The sequence below is a fragment of the Arachis ipaensis genome, chromosome B4 (assembly GCF_059453495.1).
Source record: "Arachis ipaensis isolate K30076 ecotype BB chromosome B4, ASM5945349v1, whole genome shotgun sequence".
NCBI classification, from domain to species: Eukaryota; Viridiplantae; Streptophyta; class Magnoliopsida; order Fabales; family Fabaceae; genus Arachis; species Arachis ipaensis.
Window position 1 is genome coordinate 71,697,973 of NC_142439.1, and position 19,047 is coordinate 71,717,019.

At 34.3% G+C, this 19,047-nt stretch overlaps 1 protein-coding gene and 1 non-coding gene across 2 annotated transcripts; both read left to right on the plus strand.

The window, feature by feature from the left end:
* Window positions 1-242: 242 nt before the first annotated feature.
* On the plus strand, window positions 243-350 carry LOC148567878 (small nucleolar RNA R71). Its single transcript, XR_015881511.1, has one exon. It is a non-coding gene; the product is annotated as a small nucleolar RNA R71 (small nucleolar RNA).
* Window positions 351-13,767: 13,417 nt separating this feature from the next.
* On the plus strand, window positions 13,768-15,590 carry LOC107639364 (dof zinc finger protein DOF3.6). Its single transcript, XM_016342833.3, has 2 exons — window positions 13,768-14,052; window positions 14,294-15,590. Exons 1-2 carry the CDS (start codon window positions 13,996-13,998, stop codon window positions 15,290-15,292), a joined length of 1,056 nt encoding a protein of 351 aa, XP_016198319.1. The 5' UTR covers window positions 13,768-13,995; the 3' UTR covers window positions 15,293-15,590.
* Window positions 15,591-19,047: the final 3,457 nt, after the last annotated feature.

Below are 19,047 nucleotides of genomic sequence, written 5' to 3' on the forward strand. Positions count from 1 at the left end.
TGAGCTAATATGGCATTCAGAGTATCAATTTCAAGAACTCCCTTCCTCTGAGGCCTCCTATTACTCACAGGATTCCTTTCAGAAGTGTACATGAACTGGTTATTTGCAACCATGTCAATGAGTTTCTGAGCTTCTGCAGGCATTTTCTTTAGGTGAATGGATCCACCTACAGAATGGTCCAATGACATCTTAGATAATTTAGACAGACCATCATAGAATATATCCAGGATGGTCCATTCTGAAAGCATGTCAGAAGGACACTTTTTGGTCAGTTGCTTGTATCTCTCCCAAGCTTCATAGAGGGATTCACCTTCTTTCTGTTTGAAGGTTTGAACATCCACTCTAAGCTTGCTAAGCTTTTGAGGAGGAAAGAACTTGGCTAAGAAAGCCGTGACCAGCTTATCCCAAGAGTTCATGCTATCTTTAGGTTGAGAGTCCAACCATATTCTAGCTCTGTCTCTTACAGCAAACGGGAAAAGCATAAGCCTGTAGACCTCGGGATCAACCCCATTGGTCTTAACAGTATCACAGATTTGCAAGAATTCAGTTAAGAACTGAAAAGGATCTTCTGATGGAAGTCCATGAAACTTTCAATTCTGTTGCATCAGAGAAACTAATTGAGGCTTTAGCTCAAAATTGTTTGCTCCAATGGCAGGGATTGAGATGCTTCTTCCATGCAAGTTGGAATTTGGTGCAGTAAAGTCACCAAGCATCTTCCTTGCATCTCCACCATTGTTATTATTTTCGGCCATGTCTCCTTCTTTTTCAAAAATTTCTGTCAGATTTTCTCCAGAGAGTTGTGCTTTAGCTTCCTCTTCAGAGTCCTTTCAGGTTCAGGATCAGCTTCAACAAGAATGTTCATATCCTTGTTCCTGCTTATATGAAAAGGAAGAGAACAGAAAAGAAAATATGGAATTCTCTATGTCACAGTATAGAGACTTCTTATATGAGTATAAGAAGAGAAGGATGGAAGAAAGAAAAGATAAGAATTCGAACACAGAGGAGAAGAGTTGGTTCGAATTTTTGAGTAGAAGAGAAGTGTTAGTAAATAAATAAATAATTAGAAGGAGATGAGAGATGGAAGAATTCGAAAATAAAATAAAATAAAAATATTTTTGTTTTTAATTTAAAAGTAAAGTTAAAATTCAAAAATTTTAAGAAGAAAAATGAAATTAAATTAAATTAAAATTTAAAACAATTAGTTAATTAAAAAGGAATTTTGAAAAAGAGGTTAGTGATTTTTGAAAATTAGAGAGAGAGAGAATTAGTTAGGTAGTTTTGAAAAAGATAAGAATCAAACAAGATAAGATAAATTGAAAAAAAGATTTGAAAATTAATTTTGAAAAGATAAGAAGTTAGATAATAAGTTAGAAAAGATTTTGAAATTGATTTTGAAAAAGATGTGATTGAAATTTATTTTGAAAAATATTTGAAAAAAAAATTTAAAAAGATTTTATTTTAAAAATTAAAGTTGATTACTTGACTAACAAGAAACAAAAAGATATGATTTTAAAATTTAAAGATTGAACCTTTCTTACTAGGCGAGTAACAAACTTAAAATTTTTGAATCAATCACATTAATTGTTAGCATTAATTTTGAAAATATGAAATAGAAATAAGAAAAAGATTTTGAAAATAAATTTTGAAAATTTTGAAATTATGAAAGAAAAAATGAAAAAGATTTGATTTTTGAAAAAGATTTGAAAAAGATAGAATTTTTAAATTGAAAATTTCATTTGACTCATAAGAAACAACTAAATTTTAAAAAGTTTTGAAAAAGTCAACTCAAATTTTTTAAAATTTATTAGTGAATAAGGGAAAGATATTTTTTTTATTTTTAAATTTTTAATGAAGAAAGAGAAAAACAAGAAAAAGACTCAAAACATGAAAATTATGAATCAAAACACATGATGCATGCAAGAACACCTTGAATGTCAAGATGAACACCAAGAACTTATTTTTGAAAGTTTTTAAGAAAAGAAAAACACGCAAGACACCAAACATAGAAATTTTCAAACTTTAGACACTAACAAATTGAAAATGCATATGAAAAACAAGAAAAGACACCAAACAAGAAAAATTTAAAGATAAAACAAAGAAATTCATCAAGAACAACTTGAAGATCATGAAGAACATCATGCATGAGTTTTTGAAAATCTTAAGAAAAATTAAAAATATGCAATTGACACCAAACTTAAAAATTGACACAAGACTCAAACAAGAAACATCAAATTTTTTTGGTTTTTATGATTTTATTAAATTTTTTTGTAATTTTTCGAAAATTAATTGGAAAAAGAAAAATAAGGATTTTAAAAAATTTTAATAAGAATTCCAGGGATCATGCAATGTCAGTCTAAAGCTCCGGTCCAGGAATTAGACATGGCTTAATAGCCAGCCAAGCTTTTCATGAAAGCTTCGGTCCAAAACACTAGACATGGCCAATGGCCAGCCAAACTTCAGCATACATAGTTCAAGCATGTGAAGAGGAAGCCTCAGTCCAAAAGAAATTAGACATGGCTTTACAGCCAGCCAGGCTTCAACATATTATCTTGAAACTCTAGAATTCATTCTTAAAAATTCTGAAGCCATAGAATAATTTATTTTATATTTTTTTTTGAAAATTTTTTCAAAATAAAAATAAAAATAATAAAAACAAAAAGCTTAAAATTAAAATAAAATTTACCTAATCTGAGCAACAAGATGAACCGTCAGTTGTCCAAACTCGAACAATCCCCGGCAACGGCGCCAAAAACTTGGTGCACAAAATCGTGATTGTTCATTCCTTGGTAAGGGCGCCAAAAACTTGGTACGCACGTTCATAATCTTAATTCTTTGTCACAACTTCGCACAACTAACGAGCAAGTGCACTGGGTCATCCAGGTAATAAACCTTACGTGAGTAAGGGTCGATCCCACGGAGATTGTCGGCTTGAAGAAATCGTTGGTCACCTTGTAAATCTCAGTCAGACGGATTCAAATGGTTATAGAGTTTTAATAATTAAAAGATAAATAAAACATAAAATAGGATAGAGATACTTATGTAATTCATTGGTGAGAATTTCAGATAAGCGTATGAGATGCTTAGTTCCTTCTGAATCTCTGCTTTCCTACTACCTTCATCCAATCCTTCATACTCCTTTCTATGGCAAGCTGTATGTTGGGAATCACTGTTGTCAATGGCTACATCCCGTCCTCTCAGTGAAAATGGTCCAAATGCGCTGTCACCGCACGGCTAATCATCTGTCGGTTCTCGATCATACTAGAATAGGATTCAGTAATCCTTTTGCGTCTGTCACTATGCCCAGCACTCGCGAGTTTGAAGCTCGTCACAGCCATCCCTTCCCAGATCCTACTTGGAATACCACAGACAAGGTTTAGACTTTCTGGATCTCAAGAATAGCCGTCAATAATTCTAGCCTATACCACGAAGACTCTGATCGTAGATCAGGAGGCTAAGAGATATGCATTCAAGCTTGTTTACATGTAGAACGGAAGTGTTTGTCAGGCACGCGTTCATAAGTGAGAATGATGATGAGCGTCACATAATCATCACATTCATCATGTTCTTGTGTGTGAATGAATATCTTAGAGAAGAAATAGGCTTGAATTGAATAGAAAAACAATAGTACTTTGCATTAATTCATGAGGAACAGCAGAGCTCCACACCTTAATCTATGGTGTGTAGAAACTCTACCGTTGAAAATACATAAAAACAAGGTCCAGGCATGGCCGAATGGCCAGCCCCCTAAACGTGATCAAGAGATCAAAAGTGATACCAGGATAGTCTCAAAAATGATCAAAGATTCTTAACACGATGGTAAAAAATTCTATTTATACTAAGCTAGTTACTAGGGTTACAGAAATAAGTAAATGATGCAGAAATCCACTTCCGGGCCCACTTGGTGTGTTCTTGGTCTGAGCATTGAAGCTTTCACGTGTAGAGGTCTTCCTTGGAGTTAAACGCCAGTTTGTAACTTGTTTCTGGCGTTTAACTTTGCTTTGCAACCTGTTTCTGGCGTTTAACGCCAGAATATGGCAGAAAGCTGGCGTTGAACGCCAGATTGCGTCATCTAAACTTGGGCAAAGTATGTACTATTATATATTTCTGGAAAGCCCTGGATGTCTACTTTCCAACACAATTGAGAGCGCGCCATTTGGACTTCAGTAGCTCCAGAAAATCCATTTTGATTCTAGGGAGGTCAGAATCCAACAGCATCTGCAGTCCTTCTTTAGCCTCTGAATCTGATTTTTGCTCAAGTCCCTCAATTTCAGCCAGAAATTACCTGAAATCACAGAAAAACACACAAACTCATAGTAAAGTCCAGAAATGTGATTTTTATTTAAAAACTAATAAAAATATATTAAAAACTAACTAAATCATACTAAAAACTATGTAAAAATAATGCCAAAAAGCGTATAAATTATCTGCTCATCAGTCCTTAATTTGGATCTTTAATTAGCTTAGGCTAGTGAGTGTGTATCATTCAAGTATGGGAAAAACTTGGGACATTAGTTGAGTAAAAGGTGTGTGTTGTATTTCTATTGAAAATATTGGAAATTGGGTACATGCTCATGTATTGATTAAATGTAAAACCATATACATTGATGCTCTTGTATATATGTTATTGCAAAAAGAAAAAAAATGAGGAAACAAAAAGAAAAAAAAAAGAATATAAGAAAAAGAAAAAGAAAGAAAAAAAAGCAATAAAAAGGGGACAAAATGCCCCAAAGTAAAGTTCAATAAGAATCAATGCATAAGTGTTGTGAAATAAAAAGGAAATGCATGAGTATGTGAAAAAGTGAAAAATGGGTAGTTAGGCTAGCTTTGAAATTTTATAGGTTGTCATAGGTTAGGTGGAAAGTCTAAGCTTATCAAAGATTCAAATTTCAAGTTCACTTGACCATATACAATCCTACCTTGACCTTAACCCCATTACAACCTATAAAAAGACCTCATGATACATGTATGCATGCATGAAATAAATGTTGATTGTTAAATGAAAAACAAATCTTGGAAAGTATGATTAGGGGAGAATTGAGAGAATCAACCCTAAACACTTGAGTGACTAGAGCGGATACACATTCGGTGAGGGTTCGATTGCTCAATTACATGTCTCCATCTATGATCATCACTTTTCTTGCAAGTTTGTAAAAATATTTAATAACTCAATTCAATTATGGATTTAATTTGATTGCTATTGCCTTAGCCCTTGTGCTTATATATGTTCTCTTGGAAATTGATTTATTTTGACCAAGTAGTTGCATTCATTTAGATAGTTGCATTTAGGTAAGTTGCATGTAGTTAGTTTGCATTGAATAAATGTTGATATCCTTTGTTTCCTTCTTGATTTAGCATGAGGACATGCTATGGTTTAAGTGTGGGGAGGTTGATAAACCCCATTTTTAGGGTTTATCTTGTGCTTAATTTAGGGAATTTTATGACCTTTTACCCACATTTATTCAATTAAATAGCATGGTTTCATAATTGTCTCCTAATTTGTGCTTAAGTGTGAAAACATGCTTTTTACACCCTTAATAACTAATTTTGATTCACCTTTGATTCCACTAGATGCCTTGATATGTTTGTTAGTGAATTCAGATTGGAAAGGCTAGGAATGGATCAAAGGGGTGGAGAGGAAAAGCATGCAAGTGGAGAACTCATGAAAAAACAAGGATTTGGGATGCTGAGATCGACGCGCACGCGCAGCAGACGCGCACGCGTGGAAAGTGACATCGCAAGGCAACGCGTACACGCACATGACGCGTACGTGTGGATAGCAATTTGTCAAGCGACGCGTACACGTGACCCACGCGCACGCGTCGGTGCTCGCACGTGACCCACTTAAAGTGAATCCACTGGGTCTATTTCTGGGCTTTCCAGGCCCAAATCCAACTCATCTCTGATGCTATTTAACCCAAGAATTGAAGGGGAATCAACACACATTAGACATTACATCACATTAGTTTAGTTTAGTTTAGTTTTGGAGGGAAAGTTAGTTTCTAAAGAGAGAAGCTCTCTCTTCTCTCTAGAATTAGGATTAGGTTTAGGTTAATTTCTTAGATCTAGATCTACTTCTTCTCTTGCTTCAATTTTTCTTTTGCTTTATGAATTCTTATGTAGATTTCCATTTACCTTTCAATGCAATTTATGAATTCCATGTCTTTTCATGTTTGATTTGGTTTTCTATTATTGATCTCTTACCAATGTAGTTAGATCTCTCTTTAATTCTTGCAATTCATGTTATTTACCTTTATTGTCTTTTATGTGTTTGATGAAATACTTCTTTTAGCTATGAGTTAGATTTTGTTCCTCTTGGCCTAGGTAGAGTAATTAGTGACTCTTGAGTTATCTAATTCTTTTGTTGATTGATGATTAGAAGTTGCTAATTGACTTGAATGCCACTAAAGCTAGTCTTTCATCATGATTAGGCTAGGACTTGTGGAATCAAGTTAATTCATCCACTTGACTTTCCTTCATAGTTAGAGGTTAACTAAGTGGGAGCAATGGACAATTCTCATCACAATTGATAAGGATAACTATGATAGGACTTCTAGTTCTCATACCTTGCCAAGAGCTTTTCTAGTTGTTAGTTTATTTCCTTTGCCATTTACATTTCTTGTCTCTTAATTCAAAAACCCCAAAACATACTTCATAGCCAATAACAAGAACACTTTATTGCAATTCTTAGGGAGAACGACCCGAGGTTTGAATACTTCGGTTATTTTTATAGGGGTTTGTTACTTGTGACAACCAAATTTTTGTATGAAAGAATTATTGTTGGTTTAGAAACTATACTTGCAACGAGAATTCATTAGTGAAATTCTAAACTGTCAATTATCCATTCATCAAGGCATCCCCCAGAAAAGCGTCTCCAAAGCCTAAAAGGCGTAGCCTTTGCCTAAGGCATCATTTTTTTTCGTTTTTGGCTACACTTTTCAGGTGTACCTAAATGGGTATTTTTCTTGTAGTGATCGGGCTTCTAGAATTATTATTTATTTCTATATACAATATTATATAAGTCTTAGAATTGTCATAACGTTTGATTCTTTGCTTTACGACATGACGTAAGGCTTAGGGTAATTAGAGTGTTACACTTGAAATTGATTGTTTATATGAGTGATTCTTGTTGAAATTTTGGTAAAAATTTGATGAAATTTGATGAAATTCAAGCTATGAACTTGTGTTCTTGTGGCTACTGGAAAACAAATCCCTAACCCTTAAATTGGGGTTGAATTTGTGTTGAAATCAAGTGAAAAATATGGGATTTTGTGGATGCAATTTTATTTTGAATTTTGGTAAAAATCGATTACTGTAAAGATTGAAAAATGGGTAAAACAGAAAAATAAACTAAAACATTTACGAAGAATACAAAAAACACTTTGAGATTTTTTTTTTTGGTGACTAAACAAACAAAGAAACAAAGAAAAGAAGACAATTATCCTAAATCAACAAGTATAAGATACTAAAACTCATCACAAGATTCCGACCAAATAATATGAATTAGATGGGTCTTGACCGCATATCTCGCCAGTCAATCTGGCACATACGAAATGATAACTTTAATTAATATATTTTAATATGTTCTCCTTGTCACATACGAAATGGCGATATCTAAATTTTATTATCACTCTAAGAAACATAAAAAGGAAATGAATATGAACTAAAACTTTAAAAGACCTTAGTTAGGATAAAGCTAGTTTCTTGTCCCTAATATTATTCAAAAAATTTTAAAAAAATATTTTTAATATTATTTAATTTGTTTCGGTTTTATTTCTAATATTTTTCATAAATTTTAAATTTTTTTTTTTTTTCTTAGAAACTGATATGTCTAAATTACTTACGGCCGTGAGTGACGTATCAATTAAAACCTAGGCAAAGCAAAAGTCATCCATTTTTGGAAGAAGATCTGATATATTTTCAGCATAACACACATTTCATTTCCCAAATATTCTAACTTCTAACACATCAAATGCTCCTTTATTTTGGTATTAACCTCTATTATCCATTTAAAAAGGAAAAAAAAATTAAAAATGAAAACAACAACAAACAAAGCTACTCCGGAAAAAGTCACAAAGGGGGGTCCTACCCTTAAATCTACCTAACTATATTACCACACCTACCATACAGGATAGTTTGCAAGGTCTCTCATTTGGTGGCGCGTGAGATAAATATTTTCCATGCAGAAAAGTAAGAGTGGGGAAGGGAACAGACCTGATCAAGAAAAGGTTCACTCGGTCGGGACACTAAAGCACAGATTGAACACCTTTTCTTTTTTAATTTCAATTTATTATTATTATTATTTGTCTGAACCACATTATCTTTTATAATCAACTGACATCCAAAAAACAAAATAACACAAAATTGTTTTAAGAAAAGATACTCTCTAAATATCAACAACAAAAATGAAGAAAAATCATATTAGAAAGTCAATCATAAATAAATAAGAATGGAATTTGGCTGTGTCTAAATTTAATTAACTCATTCACACAACTATTTTTCTATTTAAATACATTATTAAGTGTCGCATTTAGGGGTAAACGTGGATCGGATTTGATATGGCCAAAATCTCGATTCGATCTGCACTATAATTATCGGATCGGATCGGGTCCAATATCCGCAGTTTTTAAACTTAGATTCGATCCGATCCGCACATTTGGGATTGGATCGGATTGGATATCAAACATATTCGCAAAACACAAAAATATTTTTAAAAGTTTATTTTCATTAAAAAATATTAATAAAATTCTTTTTTTTTTTACTCTTTTAAATATGTTTATTCTTAAAATAATATTAAATATATTTTTCTTAAATAATTAAATTAAAATAATACAATATATATGATCATTATTAGTTGAAATAAAACATAAGAAGAATATTTAATTATTTATTTATTGATTTTTGCGAATCTGTGGATATGCGGATCGGATATGCGGATACTTACATAAAATTCGCAATCCAATTCTATAAGTGTGTGGATCTGATCCGATAGCCTTGCGGATCGGATCCATATCAGCAATTTTCGGATTTAATTTGGATAAATATCGCAGAAATGCGAATCAGATCTGATCTATGAACACTCCTAGTCGTATTTCACTCTTTGGCTAGCAAAGTTTGAATCGCGCTAAAAAAAAGTTACATGAGAGTCGTAAAAATAGTTATAGCAAAACTCCAAAGTTACTCTAGAGTCTGGTCTCTCTTAAACATTGCTATATTCTCATTGAAAAGCAACATAGAACCACTACAAGAAAAAAGGCCTGTTGGCACACTTTTTTCTTGCCACACTTTTAAAGCGTGTCCAAAAGTGGTCTATGGCCACGCTTTTGCGAGGGTGGCCACTGATTTGTGATTTGGCCACGTTTTTTTGCCACGCTTTGAGAGAAATCGGCACGCTTTTACGAGGGTGCCCACTTATTTGAAATTTGGCCACGCTTTTTTACTGCCACGCTTGAAAAGCGTAACGATAGAGGAAAATCGGCACGCTTTTACGAGGGTGGCCATTGATTAAAAATTTGGCCACCCTTTTTTTGTCACGCTTAAAAAGCGTGGCCATAGAGGGAAACCGGCATGCTTGAAAAGCGTGGCTATACCATGTTTATTTTAGCACCGTAAAAAAAGTGCCGATAGAGTTCCCTCCCCTAAAATTTAGTTTCCCACCTATTTTTTCCCACACTTAACCTTTTTTTTCTAAGTTATCAAATTTAACCCTAAAAATGATAACAACAACACACTAACTTTACATTGTTACCAAATTCACTTTTAACCCTAAAATTCACTTTCAAACCCTAAAAGGCGCCATCAGCTTCATCAATTTTCATCCATTTTCATCGCTCAGCTTCATCCTCTCGAACCCAACCTTCGTCGTTCATCCATCTTCATCGTTCAGCTTCATCTTCTCGAACCCAGCCAGCTTCATCTTCTCGAACCATCTTCATCACTGCCCTTCATCGCCTTCATCGTCACCTTCATCATTCATTACGGTGGTTTTCCTTGAGCTTGCCGTCGCCGTCACCGTCTGTAGTCGTTGTCTTCCTCGACGCTGCTTTGAAAGGGTTTTGAGTGGCTTTTCCTTGAAAGGTACAGAAAACCCTAACCTCCATCACGCTGCCATCTATCTCACTGTCGCCACCCTTCACGCTCAAGATCGCAACCAGGTTCGTTGTTAGCCAGCTCGCCATTCCTCTTGCTATTTTGCTTGTCGTCCCTCTCGCCATTTTGGTCGTCGTGCAGCTCTCCTCTCTCTCTCTCTCTCTCTCTCTCTCTCTCTCTCTCTCGCGGTTCTGCTCACTTCTCTGTTGCGATTCTGCTTGCCGTGCTTCTCGAAGGTTAGTGTTCAGTTGTGCTTCATCTTCATTTTTTAAAATGCTCCATTTAGAAATCAATCAAGAAAATTGGATGATTAATGGAATATTTTCTGCTGTTAACTTTTTATTGAATTGATTAGTGATTAGCTCTTGCTGTGCTACTGTTTTAATTTGTAACATAGATGATTATTGAATATTTTCTGCTATTTTATTGATTAGTGATGAGCTCTTGCTGTGCTGCTATTTTAATTTGTTCTTTGCTCTCTCTTTAACTGAATGGTTCTATTGAATCCACCAGCTGTTGTAGAGCTGCTAGGACATCTATTAAATATTTACATTCAATTAGTGTCATCTATTAAATTCATGGTGTTATTATCTACGAGTTTGACTCTAGATCTCTTCCACCTATAGCTCCGCTACCAACCCCATCAGACAGCAGAGAACATTCTGCTGTATTTGTAGTTGAAAGGGAACTAAAGCTATTAAATTTCCAGTTAAATAACTTAGCAAATCCATCTCTTGGAAATAATAGCTCTTTGTCAGAAACTGGAAGATCAAAGGGAGATTTTTTTGAACCATTGACTGTGAAGCAGGGGAAGAAGCACATTAGTACACCTGTTCCACATGATTCATACTCTGTTCTTTTTATGAGCAGTTCTGGGACGTAAGTTCGTTCTTACTTTTAATTTATTTCCATAATTCAATCGAATTAACTAATGTTTTTAATTCTTAAATGTAACAGATGGTTTTGTTTTTCTTTATAGAATATACAACACATAAAACTGTTACTACTGTGATCCAAAATGACAAGTATCAATCTTAACGCTGTGACAAATTAAATAAATAATTCATCATATAGTTTAATTCAATCTGATCATCACAATGATTTTGAAGTATAATCTCTATTATAACAGAGTAACTCCTCATGATTTCCAGTTAGATAATGGTGGATGACAAGTTTGTTTTGGACCAATTTTGTCCTTTGTATTTTTATTTAATGATAAGAATGAGATTTATTCTTTAATTAATACACCTGCATGCAATGAATATTTGGGTTTGTGATGTTTTTCTATCCTGGAGGGAGTGAATCACTAAGAAGCCAATCAATCCCATGGCACGTGTTGTTTGGGCTGATAGTATATGTTCTGGCAGTTGGGACAGCTTCCTTTAGGTTCTTAGAGAAGCTCACATTCCTGGAGAGTTCAGCAGGTGTGGCTAAATATGGTTCAAAGGCACTCCTTGTTAACTTCACTGCCATTGTCACAAGGGAATACTGCTCTTTGGCCCCCTTGGTACTGAAAAGACAATGTTGCGAAGGCTGTAGCAACCGAGGCTGGAGCCAACTTTATTAACATTTCAATATCTAGCATTACTTTAATAGTGTGTTTTAGATGTTGTAAATTTTACTTTGCAAAGTGATGACTTTGCAGTGAATTTGTTTTCTTTTCTTTTTATTTTTTTTCAATTTTCCTGTGTCAGTTTACGTTTGTATTTTTATATAAAGTTTATTTTAATAACATGATTTAGTTTTTGCATAATAATTAGTTATTTAATGTTGATGATGCTGGCTTCCACAATGTTAAAAAGTAGTATGGAGTGGCCTAATGAAGGGTTTAAGGGTTTATGTTGCTATTGGCACGCTTTATAAGCGTAGCCATATCTTCTTGTAGCATCAACAGGCACGCTTATTAAGCGTAGCTATATATCACCCTATCAGCACGCTTGAAAAGTGTAGTCGTATCTTTCCCTATTGGCACGCTTTTGAAGCGTACCCAAAACTAACTTTTTCAGGCACATTTCAAAAGCGTGGCTATATGTACACTTTTTGGTACGCTTTTTAAAGCGTAGCTATAGGGTTATAGATACCGTCACGTTTTTTAAGTGTGGCAATAGATGAAAGCGTGGCAAAAAAAACGTGCCGATAGATCGACAAAAGCATGGCAATAGAGCAACCGCCATGCTCGCAGATGTGACCCTTTCAAAAGCGTGCCGATAGCTCAAAAAGCGTAGCGAAAAAACTATTGACAAGCTTTTTTGTACTTTTCGGCACGTTTTAAAAGACTGACAAAAAGCTTATTTTCTTGTAGTAAACTAAAAGAAGATTTTCTAAATTCTACCAAAATAATCGAGTAATTACCCAAATTTATACTAGAGACCGCGATCAAATTTCCATGATGATTTCGGAGGATGCCACTACAAGAGGCCGATGTGAGCTAATATCAGACACTGTTTATTTTTATTCAAAGATACGATGAGCGACAGTAAACAATGTAAATAACAGAAAATTCAACCACTTCTACCTTACTATTACTCAAACATTCTATCAAAAAGTGATATTCTTGGCCCGGCTCAAGTTTCGACAAAAGCACGAATCCGGATTACAACCCAAATTCTCAAAATCCGACAATTATCCTAGTATCAAATATTGAAATAGACTGTAGCAAAGATATTTTATAATATAATCCTAATTTTAAGTTTTTAAAGACTATCGACGAGACAATTAGTAATTTGGCGTTGAATGTTCAAGTGTTATGTGAAAATAATTCTTAAGTACCTTTATTGTGCAGTCCGTAACTGTAATAGTGATCGCATCTGTATATTTAGTCATAATTACGCTGATATTTTTTATACTTAATTATTTGATCTTAATATAACCGCATTAAAATTAAAAAGGATTGTAGTGAATATATATAACACACTCAAATTCCAAGTTTACAATACAAAAGATTCACACAATGGTCACGTGGACATCATAAAAGCGACAATAATACCGGAAATAATCACGACAGCCACACGACCACTAGCAACTGCAATTCAACTTACTAAAAATGATTATTGTCAAATTTATTTTTCTAAACTTTTACTTATTAAGAAAAATCATAATTGAAGTTAGTGTTGGCCCTTCTGCACTAAATTCCTAGCATGTATATTTAGGCCCGTATCTATACATAGTATATTAGAAATATTATATATGCATGATTATTATACACTTTTTATATATGCTTTACTTTTGGAATTAAAAATACGATAAAAATAAAAAAAATAAAATTTATTTTATATCATAAAAAAGTATGTGATAGAAATGTATATAAAAAATTATGTAAATATTATTTGTCATGTTATATTCTACTATGTATAATATTATTATATACATACTAGTATATCTCTATTTCTTTCTCTATTATAACATTGACACATTGGACACACACAACACTTTGCTTTATCTCATGCAAAAGAGAAGGGGGAGAGAGAGAGGCACTAATAATATAATAAACAATAGCTTTTTATAAGCACACTACTTACAGAGCATCAAAATAAAGCTTATGGGTTAAGAAACATACATCGCCTTCTCAAAACCCTAGAAAGCAATAAAACAAAAAGAGTGCAATAGGGGTGGCAGATGGAAATGGACAAAGAAACTATAATTATATATATAAATACTCAAAAGCACCCTCCTTTAATTTTTGCTTCTCATTCATCTCCTAACCCTTCAATTCAATTCCCTCTCTTCTTTTCTTTTCTTTTCTTGTCACTCTCTTTTTCACATCTCTATGATCACCTCAACCACACAGTCACAAACCTCTCTCTCTCTCTCTCTCTCTAACTTATTGATGTGATATTCTTCATTCCCACTATTCTCTCCCAAAAACACTTCAAAACTTTACAAAAGAGAAAGCTCCAAACAAGAAGAACAATGGTTTATACTTCCATCCCAGCATATATTGATCCAGTCAATTGGCATGAGCAACAGGTAAATAAAAAAAAAAGGGCTTCTTCAACTTGGTTTGATTTCTTCTATAAAATTTCTTTGTTGTTCAAAAAGGTAAAAATAAACCAGCAAAGGAAAAAGTTAAATATATTCTTGTCACTTTTGTTTATACCCTAACTCTTGAGTCTTGAATATACTTAGATTTGTGATTTCTTTGCTTCCTCCACATCTTTTTGTGTCAATTAATTTTTGTTTTTTTTTTCTTTTATCTTATCGATTTCAGCAACCAAATCATCAACAAAACAACACCGGTGGCACAAGCTCTCAACTTCTTCATCCTCCACCACCACCTCTTCCGCCATCGACTCAGCAACATGGAGCTAGTATCAGACCTGGGTCGATGGCGGACAGGGCAAGGATGGCTAACATACCCATGCAAGAGCCAGCACAAAAGTGTCCAAGATGTGAATCTACCAACACAAAGTTTTGCTACTTCAACAACTACAGCCTCTCTCAGCCCCGGCACTTCTGCAAGACCTGCCGGAGGTACTGGACCCGAGGCGGCGCCTTGAGAAATGTTCCGGTCGGCGGTGGCTGCCGGAGGAACAAGAGGACTAAAGGAACAACCACCAGCAACAACAGCTCCAAGTCACCACCACCGAGCTCTGATCGCGGAGGTCCCACCGTCTCTGGTGGCAGCTTTGCCTCTGAAATCGCAGGCCTAAGCCCTCCCGTGCCCTCGTCGCTGAGATTCATGGCTCCATTAATGCATCATCAGCAACTTGGAGATCACTTTTCAGGAGTTGGTGGCGGTGATTTAGGCCTAAACTACGCCGCAATTTCTGGTCCAATGGGAGGAATATGTGACTTAAATTTTCACATAGGAAGTGCTTTGAGCAGTGGTGGCACCGGCGGCGGCAATGAAGGCAGTTCTTTTCTATCAGCTGCAGGTTTGGAACAATGGAGGGTTCCACAAACACAACAATTTCCTTTCTTTACAGGTTTGGAAGCTTCATCACATGGCCTATACCAATTTGAAAATAGTACTAGTGAGGGTTCTGGATACGGCGGAGGCAGCGGTGGTAGTGGCGGTGCTATTCGGCCGAATAAGGTGTCGACTTTTGCCTCAGTAGTGAAGATGGAAGAAAGTAATAATAATTTGCCAAGGCAGTTTTTGGGGATGAATAGTAATTCATCAAGTAATAGTGAGCATTTTGTTCCTGCTTCTTGGACGCATCTTTCTGGTTTTACTTCTTCCAATACTACCAATAATCCTCCATAGGATTATTTATGGTTTAATACTTTAATTAATTGATTTCTGTTTCTTTCTTCTTTTTGTTTTCTTCAAATTAAACTGACTTTTGCTACCCAGACAAATTAAAGTCTCACTTAACTCAGATGTGTATGTTATATAAGCTCGAGATGAAGAGCTTTATTTGAGTATGAGTATGTGTGGAGGAGTGCTGTTTCCTTTGAGGTTAACTAAAAAACCCTAGGGATGTTTTAATTAGTTATTTAATTTCTTCTTTACTTTGGTTTATTTTCCTCTTTAAATTAATATTTATATGTTGTTATTTCTACCTTCTTTTTTGTTTATTTTAATGCTATCTCTAATAGATTATAGTTATATAAACTCACCAATATGTAGCATACTACATATCAAGTCATCCGCGTATCAAAACGTCATATATATTTTTCGTATAAAATATTTTATATATAGCATATCATGTACTGTATATTGCACATTTATTTTTATACCAGAACGTATTGTTTTTTATGTGACTATATAAGAGACTAATTTAGTTAGTTTAATTTGTACGAGAATGCTAGAGTGAAATTATGAAATAAGAATATATGTCGTCGTAATAGGTCGAATGATTAAGTCCTTTTGCATTTTATTTGATTGGGTTGTGTTAATTTGACTCTCATTCCACGCTCTTTTCTGGTCAGTGATGTATCCCATTGGAAACTTTTCTTTTTCTTCCAACGGTGAGGATTGCAGAATTCAGTTTTTGGGCTTTCAATTTCATGCAATGATGATTTGGAGGATAATGTGCTGCAATCATAACCATATAACAATATTAACATATAGCAGATCTGATTCTTAATAATTGATTTCAGTGCACATTTTTCTTTCACCTTTTCAACATGTTTTGGCGGAACACACATCATAATAAAAATTCTTGAATTATCATTCGCTACTTTATTTCAAATTGAGCTCTTACTTTTGCTGTTCTTTCGGAGATTTTGGTCAAGTTTAATATTTAAGAGAGGTTGTCTTTAATTTGATCTATTATATACACACACATTCTTCATCATATGTATATATACATAATGGATAAGTGATATAATATTAATTTTCTGTTATTTTTCCCTCTTAGAAAGTTAAAATAATGACTACGAACTTTTTCTTGATGTTAATACCATTATATTTAGGATATAATATTGCTAAAAAGATTTTTCTTGCAACTTAGTGGTTATTTTTATTCAAAAATCCATTTAGTTGTAGAACCAAGTACCTTTCCCTTTAGTTATTTTATCTCCTAACCAAGACCACCTTTTATCATCACACACAATTTTAAAAGATTTTATTTAATTAGGGTATGCTTGTGGATCAAAACTTTGTAGAAAAAGTATTTGATGAGAAAATTAAATATTAAATTCGCTCTTTAAACTTTTCTTCTTTTCTTTTTTTTCATTACTTTTTTTCTAAAATTTTAATCTACTTAACTGACAATAATTTATTATGGATAATGTATTAATTCTCATTGTTAACCAGAATCTTAAAATGTGAATGGATGAAAAATACAAAGACTACTTTAAAGATCGCAAAGTAGTTAGCAACCTGTTTGACTAATGCAAATGCTTTTCATAGAACTGATATACACACAACCAATTATTTATTGTTTCTTCTTAAATTTGGAGTGACAATTAAAAAAAAATTCAAATAGTAATTTTAAGATTAAAAAGTGATAATTAAACAGTAAATTTATACTCACTACAAGAAAAGAGAGCTATTTTAACATGATTTTTTTTAACAGCCATAGTTAAGTGTAAAAATTAATATATATTTTTGACAAATATCACAAATGTCAAATTCTCTATGTTTTTTTTATGAATAATTTGATTGTAGAAAATTACTCCTCAATTTTGACATTCATTTGTTTTCAACTTACTCTATTATTCCTTTTCTTCGTTGAGCTCCGTCAATTTTAGCATCACACTACTCTCAGTTTAGGATCATACTACTCATTCTTCATCTTCAAAATCTCAGTTTATTCTTTAGTTTCAAGATCTCAGTTTATTCTTCAGTTTCAAGATCTCATCTCATTCTTTATTAAAAATTTTTGTTGAGAATTTTTTATGATCAATAAGTGTCAAAATAAATAGTATTTTTGACGGTTAATAAGTATCACAAAAAATATATTCTCAAATTTTTCTAACAAATTATTTTTTGACGGCTAATATTTATCAAAATAAGATTTAAATTTTTTTTACAATTACTTATATATTAAAAATACTATTTTTGACAAAACTTTTATTAACATATTTTCATACTTAAAATAGTGTCAAAATTTATTTTTTTGACAAATTTTAATTTTTTTGACATATAATAATCCTAAAAAATAGTCTATATTATTATAATGACAGGCTCAACAACTAAAAAGATAATTCCAATTAGACGAGTGATTACTTCAGATTCCAGAATCAATCTTATCATATAGTGCAATTATTTCACCAATCAGTAGGACAAAAACTATTCGGAGAACGACCCCAGTTTGAGACAAACTCTAACTACCTTCTCAAAACCTTAAAAGTCTGTGCTTGTCATATTGTGGTTGGAAATGTTACCACTTCAACAAACAATTGTCTATTGTGTTCTATTTGGTTGTGTATAATATACACAGAGAAATAATAACTATAAAAAAAAATTGTTGAATTGTAGAAAGAAAGAGGTATTTTTTTTGCTTATTTTATTTTAGAGATATTTTTTATATTTTGTACTTGTTAATTGGGAAGAGAATAATTAAAATTATCTTATTTAAATTAATATATATATATATTACATCTAAAATTATATAATTATTCTAATAGTAATTAATAAGATAAATTTTAGGGATAAGTATTGTTTTGGTCCCTCACGTTGAGGGTCGGAATCGAATCCGTCCCCGATCTAATTTTCGATTTAGAATCATCCTTAACGTTTTTTTTCGTATTAAAATCATCCTTTTTAATTTTTATTCCTAAACTACCCTTCCTTTTTAATAAAATTAAAAAAATTAAAAAAAAAAATAAAACACATTCTCCCCTTCCCCACCCTCCGGTCTCCCCTCCCCCACCCCTCCGGTCTCCCCTTCCCCCCACCATCCACCCCCACCCCACCCCACCCCCAGTCTCCCCCTCCCCGTCTCCCCTTCCCGCCACCCCACCCCCGGTCTCCCCTTCCCCCCTCCCCTACCCTCCGGTCTCCCCTTTCCCCTTCTCCCTCCCCCACCCCTCCGGTCTCCCCTTCCCCCCACCATCCACCCCCACCCCACCCCCGGTCTCCCCCTCCCCGTCTCCCCTTCCCGCCACCCCCACCCCCGGTCTCCCCTTCCCCCTCCCCCACCCTCCGGTCTCCCCTTTCCCCTTTCCCCTTCCCCCTCCCCCTCCCCTTCCCCCCACCCCCACCCCCACCCTCCCCCTCACTGCCTCCCCCTTCCCCCCACCCAGCGTCCCCACCCGCCCCCTCCCCGTCTGCCCTTCCCCCCACCTCCACCTCCACCTCCACACAGAGAAGCAAAAACAGAAAATCAACAAATCATAAACAGAAAGCAATAATTCAGAAATCAACAGCAAACAATTCAGTCATCAATTAACAAAATTCTTCCATCAACAGCAAATAATTCAGAAATCAAGAAATTCAGAAATCAAGAAAACCAACAACTCAAAACCAACAATGATTCAACAAATCAAGAAGCAGAAGAAGCAGAAGACGAAGCAGCGAAGCAAGAAGCAAAGGCGGCGAGCAGCAGCGGCGAGGCGGCGACCAGCAGC